Raw genomic sequence first — 18,439 nt, 5'->3', positions numbered from 1 at the left:
CTGCTGCCTACTGGTTTCAATTGGCATTGTTGTTCCTGTTTTACTTTGTGGTCCAACTTGCTGCATGGGAGAGGATGCCAAGGACGTTTCCATGTGATGTCCATGTCAACAATTCTACTGATTCCACTAAAAAAATCATTTTAAATTGCCAAGGGAGAGGACTGCAAGAGATCCCACAGTTATCTCTCTATGGCATCAGTAGGAATGCAACATCTCTGCACCTAGAAGAAAACCATATTACAAATGTAACCCGTGATGCATTTGCACATCTGGAAAACCTGATCTTTCTCAATCTCAATTGGTTGAACCATAAAAATATGACTCACATTGCTGAGGGTGCCTTCACTTATCTAATCAACCTACGTGAATTACGGATGAATGGCCATCATCTAATGGAGGTTCCCAAACAACTCCCATCCAAACTGGAAACACTCATGTTAGACAATAATAATATCATTTCACTGAATGGAACCAGCCTATCTGGCATAACGAATGTGAAGAGGCTCTATTTGTCCAGGAACTGCTTCTACTGGAATCCTTGTGAAAAAGCATTTACTATTGAGAGTGGCAGCTTCTCTGCATTGACTAACCTGAAGTTGTTAAACTTGAACTACAACAATTTAACCCAAGTTCCACAAGGATTGCCAAAGTGCATAAAAACATTGAAGTTGGGTTCTAACCAAATACAACACATTTCTGCAGGTGATTTTCAGAACCTTACCAATTTGAAGATCCTGGAACTACAGGGTAACTGTCCGAGATGTCAAAATGCTCCATATCCCTGTGTTCGCTGCAAAAACATTTCACTGGTGATCAATGGTCATGCATTTGATGGACTCACAAAGCTAGAGACACTTGATCTGGCAGGGAACTCACTTCACACCATCAACAGCTCTTGGTTTCAGAGTCTAACTAATCTTAAAAAACTCTTCCTTTCTTTCAATCTTTTGTCAAAGGCTATTGCTTCCAATGAGGGGGATTTTTTATGTCTGCTACCAAAGCTAGAAAAATTTGACATTTCATTCAATTTTGATTTTGGTGTCTACCCTAAAACCATACATATTTCAAAGCACTTTTCAAAATTGGTGTCACTTAAAACGTTAAATATAGAGGGTCTTGTCTTCAGAGAAATCCATTCAGATTCTCTCAGTCCTCTTTATGGTCTCAAAAATCTATCGGTGTTGAACTTAGGAACTAACTTCATTGTCCGTTCTGATCCTTTCATATTTAACAATTTTCTAAACCTGAAACTTTTGTACCTTACAGAAAACAGGTTTTACCCAGTTACTGTGACAGGGTCACTAAGTTATGGCTCAGGACAAAATCATGAATCAACTTTATTTACCCCACCTCTGTTAGACTTTCAATCAAATGATAAAGAAATTAATTATACACCATCCCACAAACTTGTGAGCCAGGAGTGTTATGACTCTGGTCGCGTATTGTCCTTCAGCTCAAACAATGTCTTCTTCATTTCTCCAAAGCAGTTTGAAGGTTATGGGGACATTGCATGTCTCAATTTGTCAAGGAATGGATTTGCAGCTGCACTAAACGGAACAGAGTTTACATCCTTACTAAACCTGACATATCTGGACCTGTCCTACAACAAGATTGATTTAGCCTATGATGATGCCTTCAGTGAATTAAAGAAACTGGAGATATTAGACCTGAGCTACAACCAACACTATTTTGCAGTGTCTGGAGTGACACATAATTTTAACTTTTTAAGAAATCTACCAGCTTTAAAAGTATTGAATTTGAGTCACAATGGTATTTTTACATTAACTACTAAGGAGATGAATAGTACATCGTTGAATGTTCTTAATTTTCAAGGCAACAACATAAGGGAACTATGGAAAGGGAGAGATGGATCATACAACAGACTTTTCACACATCTTGTGAATTTAACCTATCTGGACATATCGTTCAATCACATTTCGATGATACCACCAGAAGTGTATAGACAATTACCGCAAAATATTACAAAGCTATGTTTAAGTAATAATGCATTCAGTAAATTCTATTGGGAAAATCTGCAAAATCTCACAAAACTTCTTGAACTAGATCTTAGCTATAATTCTTTACATTATGTGTCAGCAGACCTTTCAAAATTCACAAAGACACTTCAGTTGCTTAACCTGAGACACAATCAAATTGCACATCTCTCAAATGGATTCCTTAAGGATGCAAAAAGCCTTACGACACTTGACCTCAGCCACAACAAACTCGCTACTATCCAACAGACCACCTTTTTATCAGGGGCTGAAAATTTTCTGAAAACCTTGTACTTGCAGGGTAATCCTTTCCATTGCACCTGTCATTTATTAGAGTTCATCCTGTGGATTGAAGGAAGTGATATAGCTATCCCTAGACTGCCAATTGATGTCAAATGCTCCACACCTGATGAAAGAAGAGGTCAGGCTGTCATTCATTTTGACATTAGAGAATGTGTAGATGACAATTTGGCCTTTTTAATCTACTCTGTCTCAACATTCATTGTCCTCATCACTATGACCATGGGGACTACAGCACATCTGTTTTACTGGGATGCCTCCTACATTCTACAGTACCTGAAAGCTAAACTGAAAGGCTACCATTCCTTGAAGTCAGTGGACAGAGTTTACGATGCCTTCATTGCATACGACACCAGCGACCCACAGGTGTCAGTGTGGGTCCTGGAGCACCTGCGGTTGCAGCTGGAGGAAAAGGGGGAGATACACCTGTCTCTCTGCCTGGAGGAGCGAGACTGGACCCCTGGGCTCCCCCTGGTTGACAACCTCACCATGAGTATCCGCCAGAGCTGCAAGACTGTGTTTGTTCTGACTGAGGCCTACGCCAAGACCGGGGGCTTCAGGCTGGCCATCTACCAGGCCCACCAGAGGCTGCTGGAGGAGAACATGGACGTGATCATGCTGCTGCTCCTGGAGCCGGTCCTGCAGTACTCGTCCTTCCTGCGTCTGCGGAGGAGGCTGTGTGGCAGCAGCGTTGTGGAGTGGCCCAGGAACGCTGCGGCAGAACCCTGGTTCTGGCAGCACCTGAGGAACACCATCAGGACAGACAACCAGATCATGTACAGCAAGATCTACTCTAGGTACTTCAACCAGAGAGTAGAGCGCTAGGGCTGCAGAAGAGGCTGCCTCTCCAACTCACAGACCAATAGTTCACTTTTACAGAGCAACTCAGATCACAAAATTGAGGCTTAACTTTGTGGTAGTTAGTAGGCCTACTGGTTTGTGTACAGCTGTGTAAGTGGACTTACAACTGACTTTTATGATACTTCTCATTACCTTGATGCCAAAACAATCTGAGTCATGAATCATGTGATCACTCAGATTTCATTACATGTTATAAGTCCTTGTATAGGCTATATGTTGAACTAATAAATAAACTTGATTTCACTATTGCATTGCCTCTCTCTTCAGTTCAAGATGAAACTCATGGAGCTGAAATCTTTCGAATATCACCATTACAAAATATAGAGAAAGAATTCCTATATGCGACGTACAGTAGCGTACAGAATCCCTTCCGTATTTCCTTGAAGGGAGCTATGTCTACAATATTAGGCCAAAGCCTTGTGATGCTTGCTGCATCCACATGGTGTCGTCATTGACAAAAGTTTAGTTCGCCTATAGGTCTATTCGATTTCAACTTCTAACTCACTTGATGACCGACTGTGGCGCGGGGTTAGTGCAGATTACAGAGGCGTGGCGTTGGTAATTCCCACCCATCCGGCGCTTCAGTAGCATAACTTGAATCGAATGCCCCCAACCACCGGTATTTGAAAACCACGTTGTATGTTTATGGGGTTAATTATTTCGATTATTTTATCATGGATCTAATCAAAATCGATAGGCATGTTAAAGTAAATTAGTTTTCTTTTCAACACCTATCAAAAATAATTTGTATGTTACCAATGATAGGGAATGATGTGACGTCACGTTGACATTTGCATATAACAGGGTATAATATCCTTTGATTGAGCTCCGCGCGCCCACTCTACTCTGCTCATTCCGGATCTCAAGCGCACACTAGCAGTCCTACTCCGGTGAGTGTTTTAGGCCTGTCATTCTCTAGACATTGCTCCATGTTTTAAGTCATTAATTCAGTATACGAATGTATGAATGTTTTTGAGACACGGCTGGTATGATTTGCTAAACCGCTGCGTCTTAGTGTGACACTACATTGGTGATGATGAATTATAATGATAGTTGCTGAACGCAGTTGTGCAGTTCAAGGCGATAGCCTATGTAAAATGCAGGATATGTCGTTCATTTTTGGTTTCATCGAGATTTCAGATTGGGTGTCCCAGACAGCTGACGTTAAAACTTTGCTGAACGTTGTATAATTTCAATTACTCTAAATTGGGTACAATGTCCTAGATGAGTCGAGGCAAAATGTGAAATGTTTCTAATAGGGTAAGGGTAACGTTAGCGTAGACATCACAAAATCTTCCCAATGTGTGTTTGAGATGCCATCATGCCGAGTGGGGCGGTGGTTCTGTATGGCGACTTCGGAAAAAAACAACTGCTTCCTCCAGCCTGAGCACGTGCGCTGTGATTATGCTTAATGCAGTGTTAACCGATTTTACATCGGAAACATTTTATTTTAATTTTAAAAAATGTGGGAAAATAATAATCTACCACCAGGACATGAGATGCTCTCTGTAGTAGGCTATGTTCTGAAAGCCATTTCCCTATGTCAGAGGTTATGAAAGCCATTTTGTTCAGTCACCAACGTCAGCCTCTGAGAGAAATACTTTTTTTTTTTAATACGATCGCAATGGATCCAATGTTTTTATGCATGCAGATGGATTAGTGTATATTGTCTGGTTCATTCATGGAGACATTCATTTCAGTTGGTTTGTCTGAGGTTGTGACAATGAATTATGAAATTCCTAATTGTTTGTTCCCCCTTCACTTTATCCAGACCCCCTGCAAACATGTCTGACAAGCCAGATGTTTCTGAAGTTTCCAGCTTCGACAAGACCAAACTTAAGAAGACGGAGACGCAAGAGAAAAACCCCTTGCCATCCAAAGAAAGTAAGATTTATTCAAAAGTTTAACGTTTTCATCAATTAAATGTTTGTATAAGCCAGGCTAAATGTAATCTTAACCAAGTGCTGTATGAACACTTGTTCCTCAAACGGGTAGTAACATTTTTTTCTCTTTTGCAGCCATTGAACAGGAGAAGGCGGCGTCACCATGAAGACCCGGCCTCCTTTATGCACTGTACATTCCACAAGCATTGCCTTCTTTTTTTCACCTCTTTAGCTGTATAACTGTGTAACCTAAGTTGCATTGTGATTGGACAAAAGCAGATGACTGTACAGCCCTCGCCCAGCTTCCCTAGACCCCCTTTTTACCACAAGAATGAGTGAGCCTACTGACTGGCAGTCTGAATGGGGGATATGTCGCTTGTCCCAGGGCATCACGTTGGCTCTTGGTCTCCTGTCCCCTATGCTGCAGTGTGCCTCAGACCGACATGTGGGTTGTGAGGGGAAGAATGGGTGTGTACTAACCGGGGACCCGCACTTCTGTCATCTAGTGTAGATTGGCTTCTGGTGACGTATGAAATGCTTTCAGATCAATTGGTGTTGGTTTTTGTTATCTGTTCAAATTGTTTTTTTTTGTATAAGTTCAGTTCTTGGAATGCACAAAAGTTTGTTTTGATATGCAAATAAATAAGTCAAACTTAATTGACTGTGGACCTATTTTCTCCCTCTTCATGAACACTTGACAGCAGCTTGAATTGGTCATACTGTACATTGCATATTATTTTTGAACTCTTCTGATTCTGTTATATTCCCATGGGAGTAGACGTAGTATTATAAGCTAATGGAGTCTCACTTTTAGATAAAAGCAAAACAAGTATATTATTAAAGTAGCCTAATTTTAATGAGATGGGGTAAACCATTACTTCTGTTGTATCCTCACTGCTGCACCAGAGCTATTGACACCTGCAGGCTTTGGAGCATTCAGGCCCGTAAGTGGATGAGCAGACCGCCTCGTCTACAGCCAGCCCTGGCACGGAGTGCACCCGCCAACTGGCCTAGAAACTCACCCATGGCAATCCTCAGTGCAGTGGCTTAACGGCTTCGCCTGCTAAACAATGCACCCTTTGGAGTTAATCTGGAAACGGCAAAAGCCACAGAGTATACGGAATACTTCAGAAGTACTAGTTGAACTGTATTTGGGCTATTTTACACAACAGCACATCCTCTTTAGCTAGGCCAGAGACACATCCTGTAACTTCTCGTCCCTCTCTCACTAGGCCTCATGCAGTGTGGCATAGACAAGGCCAGCCCTACTCCCGCCACAGCTGGTCGCTCCCATCCAAACTCATCCCTTCCCATCCCAGCCTAGTCCTGTACAGTCATCCCATATTTGCCTTACAGAACCCTGCTTAGCTGTGTAGCACAGCATAGCCTGACTTCCTTCCTGTCAGCTGCACACTAGCCTTTGTTCGGTCAGCTCAGAGCAGCAGCCCTCCCTTGACTTCTCCTCTCCTAGCCTCCAGCTGTGTGTGGCCTCTGCTATTCCACACACACAGCGGGCTGACGTAGACGACGTGAAGAAACTCCCCTTGTCAGGGCTGCCTCCCACTCCCCAAACACACCACTGGATGAGAATATTTCACTGTGGAGGAGATAGTGCTACTCTCCACAAAGCGTTACTTACATACACCCTTAGGTATTGGTGTAGCTACAGAGAGACTGCTGACTTGAGAATTACAGCTTGATACAACATGAACAGAGAGAGATGGGTGCTGACTTGTTTCATATCAGTAGCAATGTGTTTTCCACACTGTTTTAAAATACCTGAAATATATACATACTGTAGGATAACACTCCACAGAGACACACAGACACACATGCACGCACACAAACAAAGCTGCAAGTGAGTTTTTTGTGTGCGGTGACTCAGAAACTGATTCATTAATTTGAGGCATCCAGACACTTGAACACAGCTGAACCTAATGGAAGATTGGAAGGCGATTTTTACTATACGTACACATTACTGAAACATTCAGCGTCTGCCTGGGTCACGATTATCTCGAGAACCAGGCGATGTATGAAGTTGACATTCAGTAGGTGTATTGCTCAGGACCCTAGGACATGCATTGTCACCTGTGAAGTTGTTTCAACCATCGCTTCTCCATGGGTGTTCCACGTGGCAGGATACACTCCTGTCCAGTGCTGCGGTCAACCCCATACCAAGGGGTGCCTTATAATGCTACCAGCTAACTAGCTAGCTAGCTAAGGAGAAAATGTCTGCAAGCCGTGATGCTAATTTTAGCTATGTTGAACTCCATTGACTTATGCGAAAAACGTTAGCGATCACAACAGTATCATAGTGTTCTCGGTCCGTTAGCGTCAGCGTCAACTATCAATTGAATGAATCCATGTAATTAATGACAGCGGCTCCATTGCAGCCGCTGTGTCGTGTTTGACGCCGCCGTCCGACGTTAGAGAATAGACCTTTCCGACCTGTCAATCAAGCGGAAAATAATAACCAATAAGGTTGCTTGATTTCTTAAGACCACGCCTCTGATGTCCCACACACAAAGCTTGTCCCGCGTTGTGTACATAGATTAGACATTAGTTTGAAGAAAATTGTTCTTAAAACTTACAGAAAACCGGCCTGCAGGCTACTTTACCATAATGTTATAAGAAAACAACCTGTGTGATACTCCACACTTCCCTCCACGCATCAGTTTACAGCAGCGCTGACACAATAAGCTATGAAGCTAGGTGCTTGATGTACAGTTCCTAATAAGCCCGTAGCTAGTAGTTAGCAGGTCGTTCTTACAGGTTTATTTTCTAAGAATGGAAGCCACTAACTTACTCACCCTGCTTTACATGTGCAGACTGCTCGATTTGTCCTGATGAATTTCAATCTGGAGTTTGTGAGGTATCTGTGCCTTCCGCATAGATTGCCAACATCTAGCATAAACTTGTATGTTGTCACCTGCTCCATCCAAAATCCAAATCTCATGGACATATCCTCGTGTAAAATAGTTCAGGCCTTTCTGTACAACTCTCTTAAACGAAGTAGTGGCATTTGACAAATAACATACAGCAATATTGTCAGGAATCACTGAGAGAATCATCAGGTATGTGCTGTTCAGTGGACATTTTATTAACTTGCTCCAAAGCTTGTGGGCCATAGCTACAGTAACTGGGGGGGGGGGGGGGAAACTTGCCGCCTGAATAGGGAAGGTATATTGCCGAGGTTCATTTCTTGATTTTTGACGGTAGAATGTCGACGCTGACGGTGGCAGTGGAGCCAAGGGTTTAGTCTGTTCTTTAGAGGAAGATGACAGCAGGCCATGAATCAACTACACTTGAAGAATCTGATTGATATATCTAGCCTGACACTGTGCTGGAAGTCCTATAGGCTTCAGGAACACACTGAAAAGCTCTATGTAGACTATATTAGATGTCAACAAATGTGCCTGTGGAAGATTATGATCATTTAAGCTAATGGGTTTGTGCTGAGGTTTAAGAGCTTAACTCTTGTTCTCGTTATTTTAACTGTGCCCACAGCCCATTGAGGTGGAAGTGTGTGTTTTTTTTCTCTGCAAGCTAAGCCAGAGGCCAAGAGACTAATGATGATTGCCCCAGAGGAACACAGACTGTGGCACACCCAGGCTTTGGTGACGGAGACCTCAGACAAACCCCTGGCGCTCTGCCAGGTGAGGGTGTGAGTGTGGAGTGACATTAGTTTAGTGGCTGTCAGGTGAACTGAGGGCCTGTGTGTCTGACGTCTACTTTGTCTCCTACCCCCTCTGTGCAGGGCCTGTAGCTGCTTTTCACTTTGTGTGTGTGTGTGTGTGTGTGTGTGTGTGTGTGTGTGTGTGTGTGTGTGTGTGTGTGTGTGTGTGTGAGAGAGTGTGCTTTTGTGAATGTGTGTGTGTTTTGAGATTATGTAACTGACTTCCAGGCCCAAAAAGTGAGTCTACAGAACATTACAGCTGCACCGAAAACAATGTGTTCTAAGGAAAGGGCATTGGTTAATATGCATCATTTTGAATCCCAGGTTTAATCTATTCCAAAGCTGTTCTCTAGCCTACTGAAAAAGTGAGCATGTAGCTTATATTCTATTTACCATTTTGACAGCAAACAACACAGAATAACGCCCCCCCCGCCACACACACACACACACACACACACACACACACACACACACACACACACACACACACACACACACACACACACGCACACACACACACAAAGACTACAGCTTTACACTGCACTGAAAGAAAGACAAAATATATGTGACATAATGCATTTATTTCAACAGAAGATTTGCCTTTGCCATTCTTGTTTTAGAATAATTTAAAGGAGTAGTAAAGGGAAAATGCATGTTTAGCCTTGTTTTAAGGTTACTTATGATGATATACAATGGTTCAGATCAAAACATTGACAAAACTAGCACTTTTGAGAAAGTCTGATAATTGCTCTACCACCGTTTAGGTCATACAATGGATGTGGGTGGGCACCTTGAAAAATTCAAAAACATGTGAATGTTGAATATGAATCGCTAGTTGTGCTTACATAGAGCGTAGGCCTGTTGTGGTTTTTCACATGCCTCTGTAATATGATCTTTACAAACGTCTTTAGAAACGAAATAGCTTCCCCACTTGCTCCAGCACGCATGCGCACAGCGCGCAAGCGTTGCTCCAGGACGCTGTGCGCATGCGTGCTGGAGCAAGTGAGGAAGCTATTTTGTTTCTAAAGACGTTTGTAAAGATCATATTACAGAGGCATGTGAAAAACCGTAACAGGCCTACACTCTATGTAAGCACAACTAGCGATTCATAAAGACAGATTGATGAAAACAACCGTTTTGCGGCAGAAAATAGATTTTTTAGAAGCTGCATTCTCAGTGCCCTGTCCACCGCCATTACATGGATATACTTGGCTCGCGCTGGATTTTAAATGTCTTCTACAGGCCTCCGAATTACACCAAAGTTATCTTGGTGAGTGAAACGTCTTATAATATGCCGTAAATAAGGTCCCAGGTTGGCAAAAACGAGCATTGTCCTTTAAACTCTCGATTTCAAAGACCCAGTCACGTCACGGCGGGGGCGGGGTTAGACCAGGAAGCAAGACGTACGTAACCAATCCAGACCAAGCCGGACAAAAACAAACCAAGCACAACTCAATGCAACCAGACTAAACCAGATGTTAGACCGGGTTAGACCAAGCCAGACCAGACGAACCGGAACTAAACCATATCAAATATTTAATATATATATATGCAGTATATTGCACAGTAAACATATATATATATATATATATATATATATATATATAGAGAGAGAGAGAGAGAGAGAGAGAGAGAAAACATGTTCAGAGAAAACTCAATGCACTATAGACCCCATTCTTTATCTGAACTGTAGAGCGGTTACACATCTGCGATGACAGATCCCCCACCCCCCACCGCCCCCCACCCCCCCTTCAGACCCATGTGTGGTCCAGCCACACAACAGCCCCTCAGTGTCCCAATACAATGTGTGGGCTAAGGGGCTGATGGGGCGCGCTAGCCTTTGCTACCCACTGCAGGGCCAAAGCACTACCCCGCCAGCCACGTACGCTGCCAACCCCTCTGACCCCTCACTAGCACTGAGCAACTGTCCACACTCTCAACCAACTGTCCTAAAGTTGTGTGTCATAGAAAGGTCCAAGTCAAAACTGAAGCATTGTTTTAATGATGATAAGGCCACCGTTATTCTGTAGAAATGTGGATGATATTCAGAGCATGGCAGGATCAAGATCTATTTCATATTTGCATACTATTACATATATTGCATACATATTTGCATAGGGCTGGGGGGACTGCTTTTATCTGGGAGGAAAACATGTGTTTTGAAGTCTGGTCAATCTAATCAAGGGCTTTAGGAATGCTGCTTTACGAGCTATCCAGATGACCTCTACAGCAAACCATTGATGTATTATTGTAATTATAGCCTATATCTAATTATAGTTGTTTGAGATTATAGCTTTGAGGTTGGGGGGTGGTGGGCGGCTCATTTTTTGCATATAAAATCATGTTTGATTTTTGTTTTTACTGGCACCAGATTATCTTCTTTTTAAAAACAGGAATACTGCAGAGGTAAAAGGAGTACGCCTACACAGGAGCTGCAGTTCCTGCAGGTTAATATAACTGAGCACAAGAGGAAGTTACAAGCTATTCTGCTGTGTGGTGCAACACTGCTGTATCTTTGTGTCTGTCTGTGCTCAGCCTCAGAGCTTAATGGCCAGCACTCTCTCTCTCTCTCTCTCTCTCTCTGTGTTTCCATGGCAGCAGACAGGTGCTGTGGGCTCAGAACAAGTCTGAGCCCATTAAAGTGGCGGTGCTGTTCAGAATTCTCAAATCAATGCGCTTTGATGAAACATTTCACAGCGCCACTTTGATGGACCTGTACAACGGGATATGCTTGAATCAGTTCACATTCATGTTTTTGGTATCATGGGTTTATTGGAGACTCTCAAGATGCCAGATTCTGTCATGTTTATTTTTGGTAGCCTACTCTGTAAATGTGCTCTGTGACACAATGTTTGTTCAGTCACTTCTTCCTGCTGCACTTCCTGTTTATAACTCCTACTGGTGCAGTCAGGCCCCAAGGCTTCTAGAGCAACCCTTCACTTACCCTTCCATTAAATAAACCAAATTACTATTATCCTGCTATGCATGATTCAGGCTTGTGCTATTGTGCTATTGGTCGGTAGCAAATCATCGTTTAACACATCATTTGGTGTCTTGTCCAATGAACTCAGATCACTATACTAGTTATATCTCCTTTGAACATTTGATTTGCTTTGATTGTAATTCTTTCTCAGGCAAAGAAAGGATTGTGAGGATATATCAATGTTTTTGATATATGGACTGCTTGGACATTCGCCCAGGCAAGGGACATTCCTGGCATAGTGTTCAACCCACACATTAGACAGTGAATGTTTCTCAGATAAGTTAGCTTACAGTAATTGTTTTCAGAGAATGGAGGGCAAAGTGGAGCAGGGGAAACTCCCCCCAGCCTCAGAGAACTGGAGGACTGTTTTCTGCCTGGATAGTCTACCTGCAAAGCATGATGCAGAAGCAGGACATCCCTGCTCTAGGCAGCTCTGTCACTGTAGGATAAGTATACGGTTAAGTATGGTTAAACTCCAGTAAAACCTTGGAGGTGTATTCATTATTCACACCAAACAGCTGTCGACCCATTTGTACTGTTCATAGTCGAGTTCATGCATTTGTTGTTAACGTTTACCATCCAGATGTCTTCATGTTGTAGAAGAGATGCAAAATCTGTAAATCCTCCCTATCGAACCTTCTGGGAAATGTCAGTGTTGAAATGTCACTGCCTCATGATATCCAGCTGAGGAGATAGTAGCATTTGTATACAGCTGTATGCCTAAATACATGAATACATCGATCAAGGAATACAATGGCTGTGAGAGAAAGAGCTTTAGTGTTGAAGTGTGAAGCCAAACAAAAGGTTTTCCACCATCCAGTGTATATCTTGGCACAGTGTGAGGGAGAGGACATCTTCCATGGGAAACACAGAAGCTATATTTGTTTGGAGTAGAGTGAGGGTTTCCATCCTCACTGTTCTAATGTGGAAAAGAAGGGGCGAGTTGGAACAAAACATAATCAATCCGAAGAGGTATTCTTGACTCTGCTTAACTTGGCTCTACCACTAGTTGATATGATCAACATTAGTCATCTCAAAAGAGAATGAGTGTTCAGAACACAGCACAGTGTAGATCTTGACGGTTTATAAAGTGGAGTTGTAGTCTGTTTTTGTCTTTCTTCTGTAGAACCATGATGAAATGATGATTGATGTACTATAGTTCAGGGTCTCACAACTGTTCAGCCATTATCAAAGGCGAGAGCCCTTCTCTGAGGCCATGGTCATCCATTCAGGCTAACAGATGCTAGCTACCCTGGCAGCATCACTAATTCATGGGGTTAGTGGAAGAACATGGTCTGCCCCTCTCCCTCCTGCTGAGCCCCAGCGTGGTTCACGCTGGCGAGACATGGTCTTCTAGGGCCTCTAATGGAGGCTCCCCTGGAAGACAAAGTAGCAAGGGATGAATAATTAACCTGTTTAACATCTATTCATATCTCTATGCATCTTATACAGTACCAAAAGCTAGAGGCACATAATTGTGCAGTACAGGCTGCTTCTACGTGTGTGTGTGTGTGTGTGTGTGTGTTTGTGTGTGTGTGTGTGTGTGTGTGTGTGATACGTACAGTAAGATGCCATTATATTGATTAATCTCAGGTCTTTCTCAGAGTTGCATTATTTATTTGAACAGAAAGTGATCTTTGCGAATTGATTTATTTTACCTGATGACACTGCTCATCGACCACTTTTGTGTTGAATTTTCTACAATAAATCTTGCATCTTACCAGCAGGGTTTCAGTAGAATGATAAATTAAGTGAAAACATTTTATAATCACATTGATTCAAATACTTTTTCATAAACCTCAACAATTGCTCCTGTAATACACAGCACATAGCCACCACTAATATACAGAAGGCACCACTGGCACAAAATAATGGAATTATTTGGGTAGTAGCTATCACACGCTCTCTTTACCGCATGCTGCTCTTGCTTGTCTGACTGGTGGTGATAGATTACTCATAGCTGACTGGTCCTCCACTGCCCCAGGCTTCTCGCAGGCCCTAGCCTCTCCTCTGCCTCAAGACCAGTCTGAGCAAGTTTACCACGTCACACCCAAAGGGCAAAGGTCAGCGAGTCTCAGTAGATCACATCTCCTTGTCTCCCAGAGCCATGACAAAACGCCAACTATAATAGAGTGCATTGTTCCCTTTGCATGGGCAGCAGCATGTCTCTGTATTCAAAGTCACATCAACTTACATGCGCAACACTGCCATGCATAGAACAATCAATCTATGAATATGGTCCTACTCTCATCCATGAGGTCATTCCTGTGTCCAGTACATCCTCTTAGGATTATATGCCGTTCCACTAACTGTTCTTTCTAGGAGACTATTTTCATCCCTACACGTTATCAGTACAATAAAATCTAAGGCTTATGTTTCATATGTGATTCAAACGGCCAAGCCTCAGTGCATAGTTGTTGAATAGAGGAGTTTGAAATTAGGCTGGAAAGCATTGATTCCAGTGGAAGCTCTCATCATTATACGCTGATGATGGCGTCAGGCCGGAACCTGTCTGTTTGCCTATTAAATTACTATTTTTTCAGTGAGCGCCGGTTCTCTGCGTCCCTCCTCCCGGGCACCCAAACCATTCGCATGTGCACATCCACGCTTCGCCAGCCCTCAGCTGAGCAGGTGGAGGGGATGACTGGCGTCATGAGAGCACTCAGCACGCAGTGTGAGAGGGTGCCTCTGCAACAAACTCACTCTGCTGCCAATGACTCACCCTCCATTATGGTAAAAAGTATGTTTAACATGGTGATCTCAGCCCTTCAGAGGTGTGTCAAGGGCACTACTATGACACAATAAGGGGCAGAACAATGAACAATCCTTTAGTCATTGTTTTTAGCTGTCACACAGATGATTGAATTAGCATTAGTTAGGGTTAGAGATTGTCTAGTTCAGTTTTATGTCATTCTTAGCAGTAAACTGTAGGGAATTATGATGTTGCATTGATTTACATCAAATTAGATCTGATGCTCATTTGACATCCTTAAACATCTATGAAGAAAAGCAGATTTTGTGCTTTTGCGCAGCATTTCGTGGATCCAAGGGATGGTCAGCTTCTATTTGTGCTCTATTTGTGTTCTCAATTCAAAGAGCACCAAGGGAAGAACCATTCATCTCTGTCTTCATTATCATATCCATGGTGGGAAAAAGCTCTCCTGTCATTGTGTGATTGGTTGCCACAAAAGCTCGAGGGTGTCAGTTGGCCAATGGGGCAACACCCCGTAACAGTTGCAATGCATGACAAAAGTCAGACAGAAATGTGCCTAGTGCAACACTTCAGTTTTGAGGAGAGAGGGAGGAGAAAAGGGAGAGAGAGCACATTATCAAATGGGCAATGGAAGGTGGGGGCTATTGAATTGAATGATCAATTCAGATAATAGCAGGGCTATGACATAAAACCAGAACTGTTGGTTAATCCCCTGGGGCCTCCAGCGTTAAATAAAGGACAGAAAACTAATACGGGCCAGAGAGCTTCCCCCCACAGGAAGTTACTCCCACAGTCCTTTTCCCCAAAGGTACATCATGGGCAGAGAAGTCACACAGTTCCCAACCACTCTGCCTCTAGCTGACCAGAGACCAGGCAGTGCTGCACGTACAAACCCTAGAGGGAATCTGAGAGAAAACGAACCTTTACGAAAAAAGACAGCACTGGACGTAATGTACAGTATAATGTAATATTCAATAGACACCTGAGGGAAGGTGACTCAGTAGCACTAACTGCTGATGTCTTAGGTATGTTACTAGTAATCTCCTTCACAGTGAACAAAGTCAGATTCAGATCCATATACAGTATGCTATTATCCTGAAGCTGGTATTTCCATGTCACTTCTTTCTAGCATGAACCTGATTTTTTTTAAAGAAAGTATTTTCCACAGAATGGCCTTTTGTAGAACACACACACACGCGCGCGCACACACACACACACACACACACACACACACACACACATACACATACTCACACTATGATGTGATCACATAGGTATCTCACTGAGAAGTGAGCCCATGCCCATATTAGGATGTGGGAAAAAAACATTTTTCTTTCTAGAGGAATTTGCCTGTCCCTCTCGCCCCTGTACAAAAAGGTATCCAGTTTCTGAACGCTTACCGAGTAACACGGATCATGTGCCCCCAATAAAGCAGCAAAATCACAGGGCTGGGACTTTTGTCAGGAATCTCAGAGCTTATTTTGTAGTTTTTGAATCTCACATGGTTCTCACTGCCAGCCTTACTCTGCTGTCTCATGCCTGCAATAGCCTCCAAGTAACTGCTTCCCTATTGCTTTCAGGAGGCTTAATCTGTCCAGCCAGCAGTTAAACACTCTGTTTATCCCACATTTAGCTGGGCTGTGTTCAAAATCAGCAAACGTTTGTCACAAACAACATGTTTTCTTTGAGCAGTTAAACTTGAACAGAGAACCCTTCTGTGATCAATGATGATTTTCTGGATGATATGTTTTGGATGTAGTCCCACTAGTACAACCTAGTTAGAAGTAAAATGGCCTTCAAAGATAGCAAGCCGATCTGGATCATATAGGCCAGATGCGGCACTTATGGCTTAGTTCCGGCCCATGTGTTCCATATATGGCCCAGATTAATTCATTCAGTCATACAATTAGGCTACATTTCCCTCAGTCCAGTGTCCATTTTTGTTCACTGCAAACTAGGCTACCTTCTCAGACTGTTTGCTTATGTTTGCAAATATACATGGCAAACACAAAGCTAACTGAAAAAGGTTTAAAATAGTTTGCAAACATTCATGAACGTTTGCTATGTTCGCTGAATTTGAACGCACAGTACGCAAACATTTGAAAACTATTTTAAACTTTTCCTCAGTTAGCTTTGTGTTCGCTGCGAATACTCTGACAAGTTTGCGGTGAACAAAAATGGACGCTGGACTGAGGGAAATGTAATTGTATGATTGAGTAAATTAATTAATTGAATACCGGAGGCACTTTTACTTCTAACTAACGTTAAATTAGGTTGTACTACAGGGACTACATCCTAAATATATCATCCAGAATATCATTGTTGATCACAGAAGGGCTCTCCATGCACCTGGTTACTGCTACAAACATCAGTTAGCTACCATGAAGCACTTGCGAGCAAGAATTCTTTTAACAGGAAGGTCTTAACCTACAGACATGTTTAGAATTTTCAGTCCAATTGTAGCCTACTGCAGGCTACCCAGGTAGCAGACGGAGGCTCTTAAAGTTGTGGGCTAATCTTTGGTTTGTTGAGCTAGTAATCTGATTAAAGGGGATGGTATGTTGCTTGTTTCTGCATTTAAGGCGGTTTATGAATTACGCAACTATGTCGTTTTGTGGAATGTCAGTGGAAGCTCGTGTTGCTGTCCTTAGCAGTTCTGCAAGTTTAGAATATCTTCCTTGAAAGTCTAATATTGCTAGTGGAGATTAGTAGGTTCTTGGTTATTAGACAGTTCTTGGGTTCACTGTGAGAGGTGCAGCCAATGCAATGTGACATGTGCATGCAGCCTTTCATCTGGAGGAAAGCCCACCTGCCGAGACAAGGTTCACTCCAGCTGTGAGCCTGGCACAGGCCCATACTGTGGCACGCACACACACACACACACACACACACACACACACACGCATTGCATACATTGTCCCATACTGTGGCACGCACACACACACATATAGACACACACACACGCAGACACACACATGCATTGCATACATCGTCACATGCACACATACACCCCTCCCCCGGTCCCTCAGCACATGGCTGGACATGCATACTGAGGACAAATACAAACATGCATAGATTCCTGAGCACATGCAAACCTCCTCTGACAGGCCAGCACCAACACGCCCTCTGAAACACACAGAGAGGCCTGAGGACACGGACATCATCAACGATCCCTGAAATCATCCACATAACACAAACATAACTATCACAGATGTGATGATGCCTGTGATCTAGTCTTTTCATACCAATGTTTTACTGGCACTGTCTGTCTGTCTGTCTGTCTGTCTGTCTGTCTGTCTGTCTGTCTGTCTGTCTGTCTGTCTGTCTGTCTGTCTATATAGAATCAGAGAATCAGAGTGTGTTTATTGCCATTATAGTTTCTCAGCATACTCAGAATTTGCTTTCGTACATGGTGCATAACATTGAGACAACGTTTGACAGGGTGCAGGGATGAGACAGGCCAGTGCAAAGACAGGCCAGTGCAAAGACAGGACAGTGCAAAGGGCGAGAGAGAGAGAGAAAGAGAGATGAAGAAAGACAGAGAGGGGGGGTTGATGGGAACTGGTTGCGCCCAAATTTGTCTCATCAGCCATCACAGCATAGCAGAGAGGACTGTACAGGACCCAAATGATGGAGGTTATGCTGACAGAGTCAAAAAGCTTGTTTTTTCCATGCATATCCAACTAGTGATAATGCAATTTAAGCACTAAGCTTGGACCGGGACTAAACACTTATGTTAACGGTGGACGATGTGGGCGATGCCGCCACATGACTCCTAAATGACTGCATCAGTTAACATGACCTCTGCAGGGACACGGCAGTTGGACCCGTCTCCGTCCAGTCTTGCTGATTTAACCTCCGGAGTTGTCATGGTGAACCCGTCATCGCTGGGTGTGCAGTGTGCAAGGGGCTCATGTGAAGTTATGTTTAAGTGATTATCCCTTAATCATGGTCACAGAACCTGAGCGGGAAATGCTAATGTCTTCTGGATTCTAAAAGTACTATTAGGAAATGAAAGACAGGGCTTCC

At 43.1% G+C, this 18,439-nt stretch overlaps 2 protein-coding genes across 2 annotated transcripts; both read left to right on the top strand.

Annotated features, from left to right (window-relative positions):
* Positions 1 to 374: 374 nt before the first annotated feature.
* tlr8a (toll-like receptor 8a) lies at positions 375 to 3,119 on the top strand (the record flags this gene model as incomplete). The annotated part of the gene is made up of 1 exon (XM_084442909.1): positions 375 to 3,119. The coding sequence occupies one exon, from the start codon at positions 375 to 377 to the stop codon at positions 3,117 to 3,119; it is 2,745 nt and encodes a 914-aa protein (XP_084299035.1).
* An 873-nt stretch (positions 3,120 to 3,992) lies between these two features.
* tmsb4x (thymosin beta 4 X-linked) lies at positions 3,993 to 5,710 on the top strand. The gene is made up of 3 exons (XM_084443164.1): positions 3,993 to 4,045; positions 4,927 to 5,039; positions 5,174 to 5,710. The coding sequence occupies exons 2-3, from the start codon at positions 4,940 to 4,942 to the stop codon at positions 5,203 to 5,205; spliced, it is 132 nt and encodes a 43-aa protein (XP_084299290.1). The 5' UTR covers positions 3,993 to 4,045; positions 4,927 to 4,939; the 3' UTR covers positions 5,206 to 5,710.
* The last annotated feature ends 12,729 nt before the right edge of the window (positions 5,711 to 18,439 follow it).

This window comes from Borostomias antarcticus (genome assembly GCF_949987555.1).
Source record: "Borostomias antarcticus genome assembly, chromosome: 9".
Classification (NCBI taxonomy): Eukaryota; Metazoa; Chordata; class Actinopteri; order Stomiiformes; family Stomiidae; genus Borostomias; species Borostomias antarcticus.
This window is presented reverse-complemented; position numbering and strand designations above follow the sequence as displayed.

What these genes read in the sequence shown, in the direction of transcription:
- tmsb4x (XM_084443164.1), top strand. Translation starts at nt 4,940, where the DNA reads ATGTCTGACAAGCCAGATGTTTCTGAAGTTTCCAGCTTCGACAAGACC. An exon ending in CCCCTTGCCATCCAAAGAAA is followed by an intron (nt 5,040 to 5,173) that starts GTAAGATTTATT and finishes TCTCTTTTGCAG; the next exon opens with CCATTGAACAGGAGAAGGCG.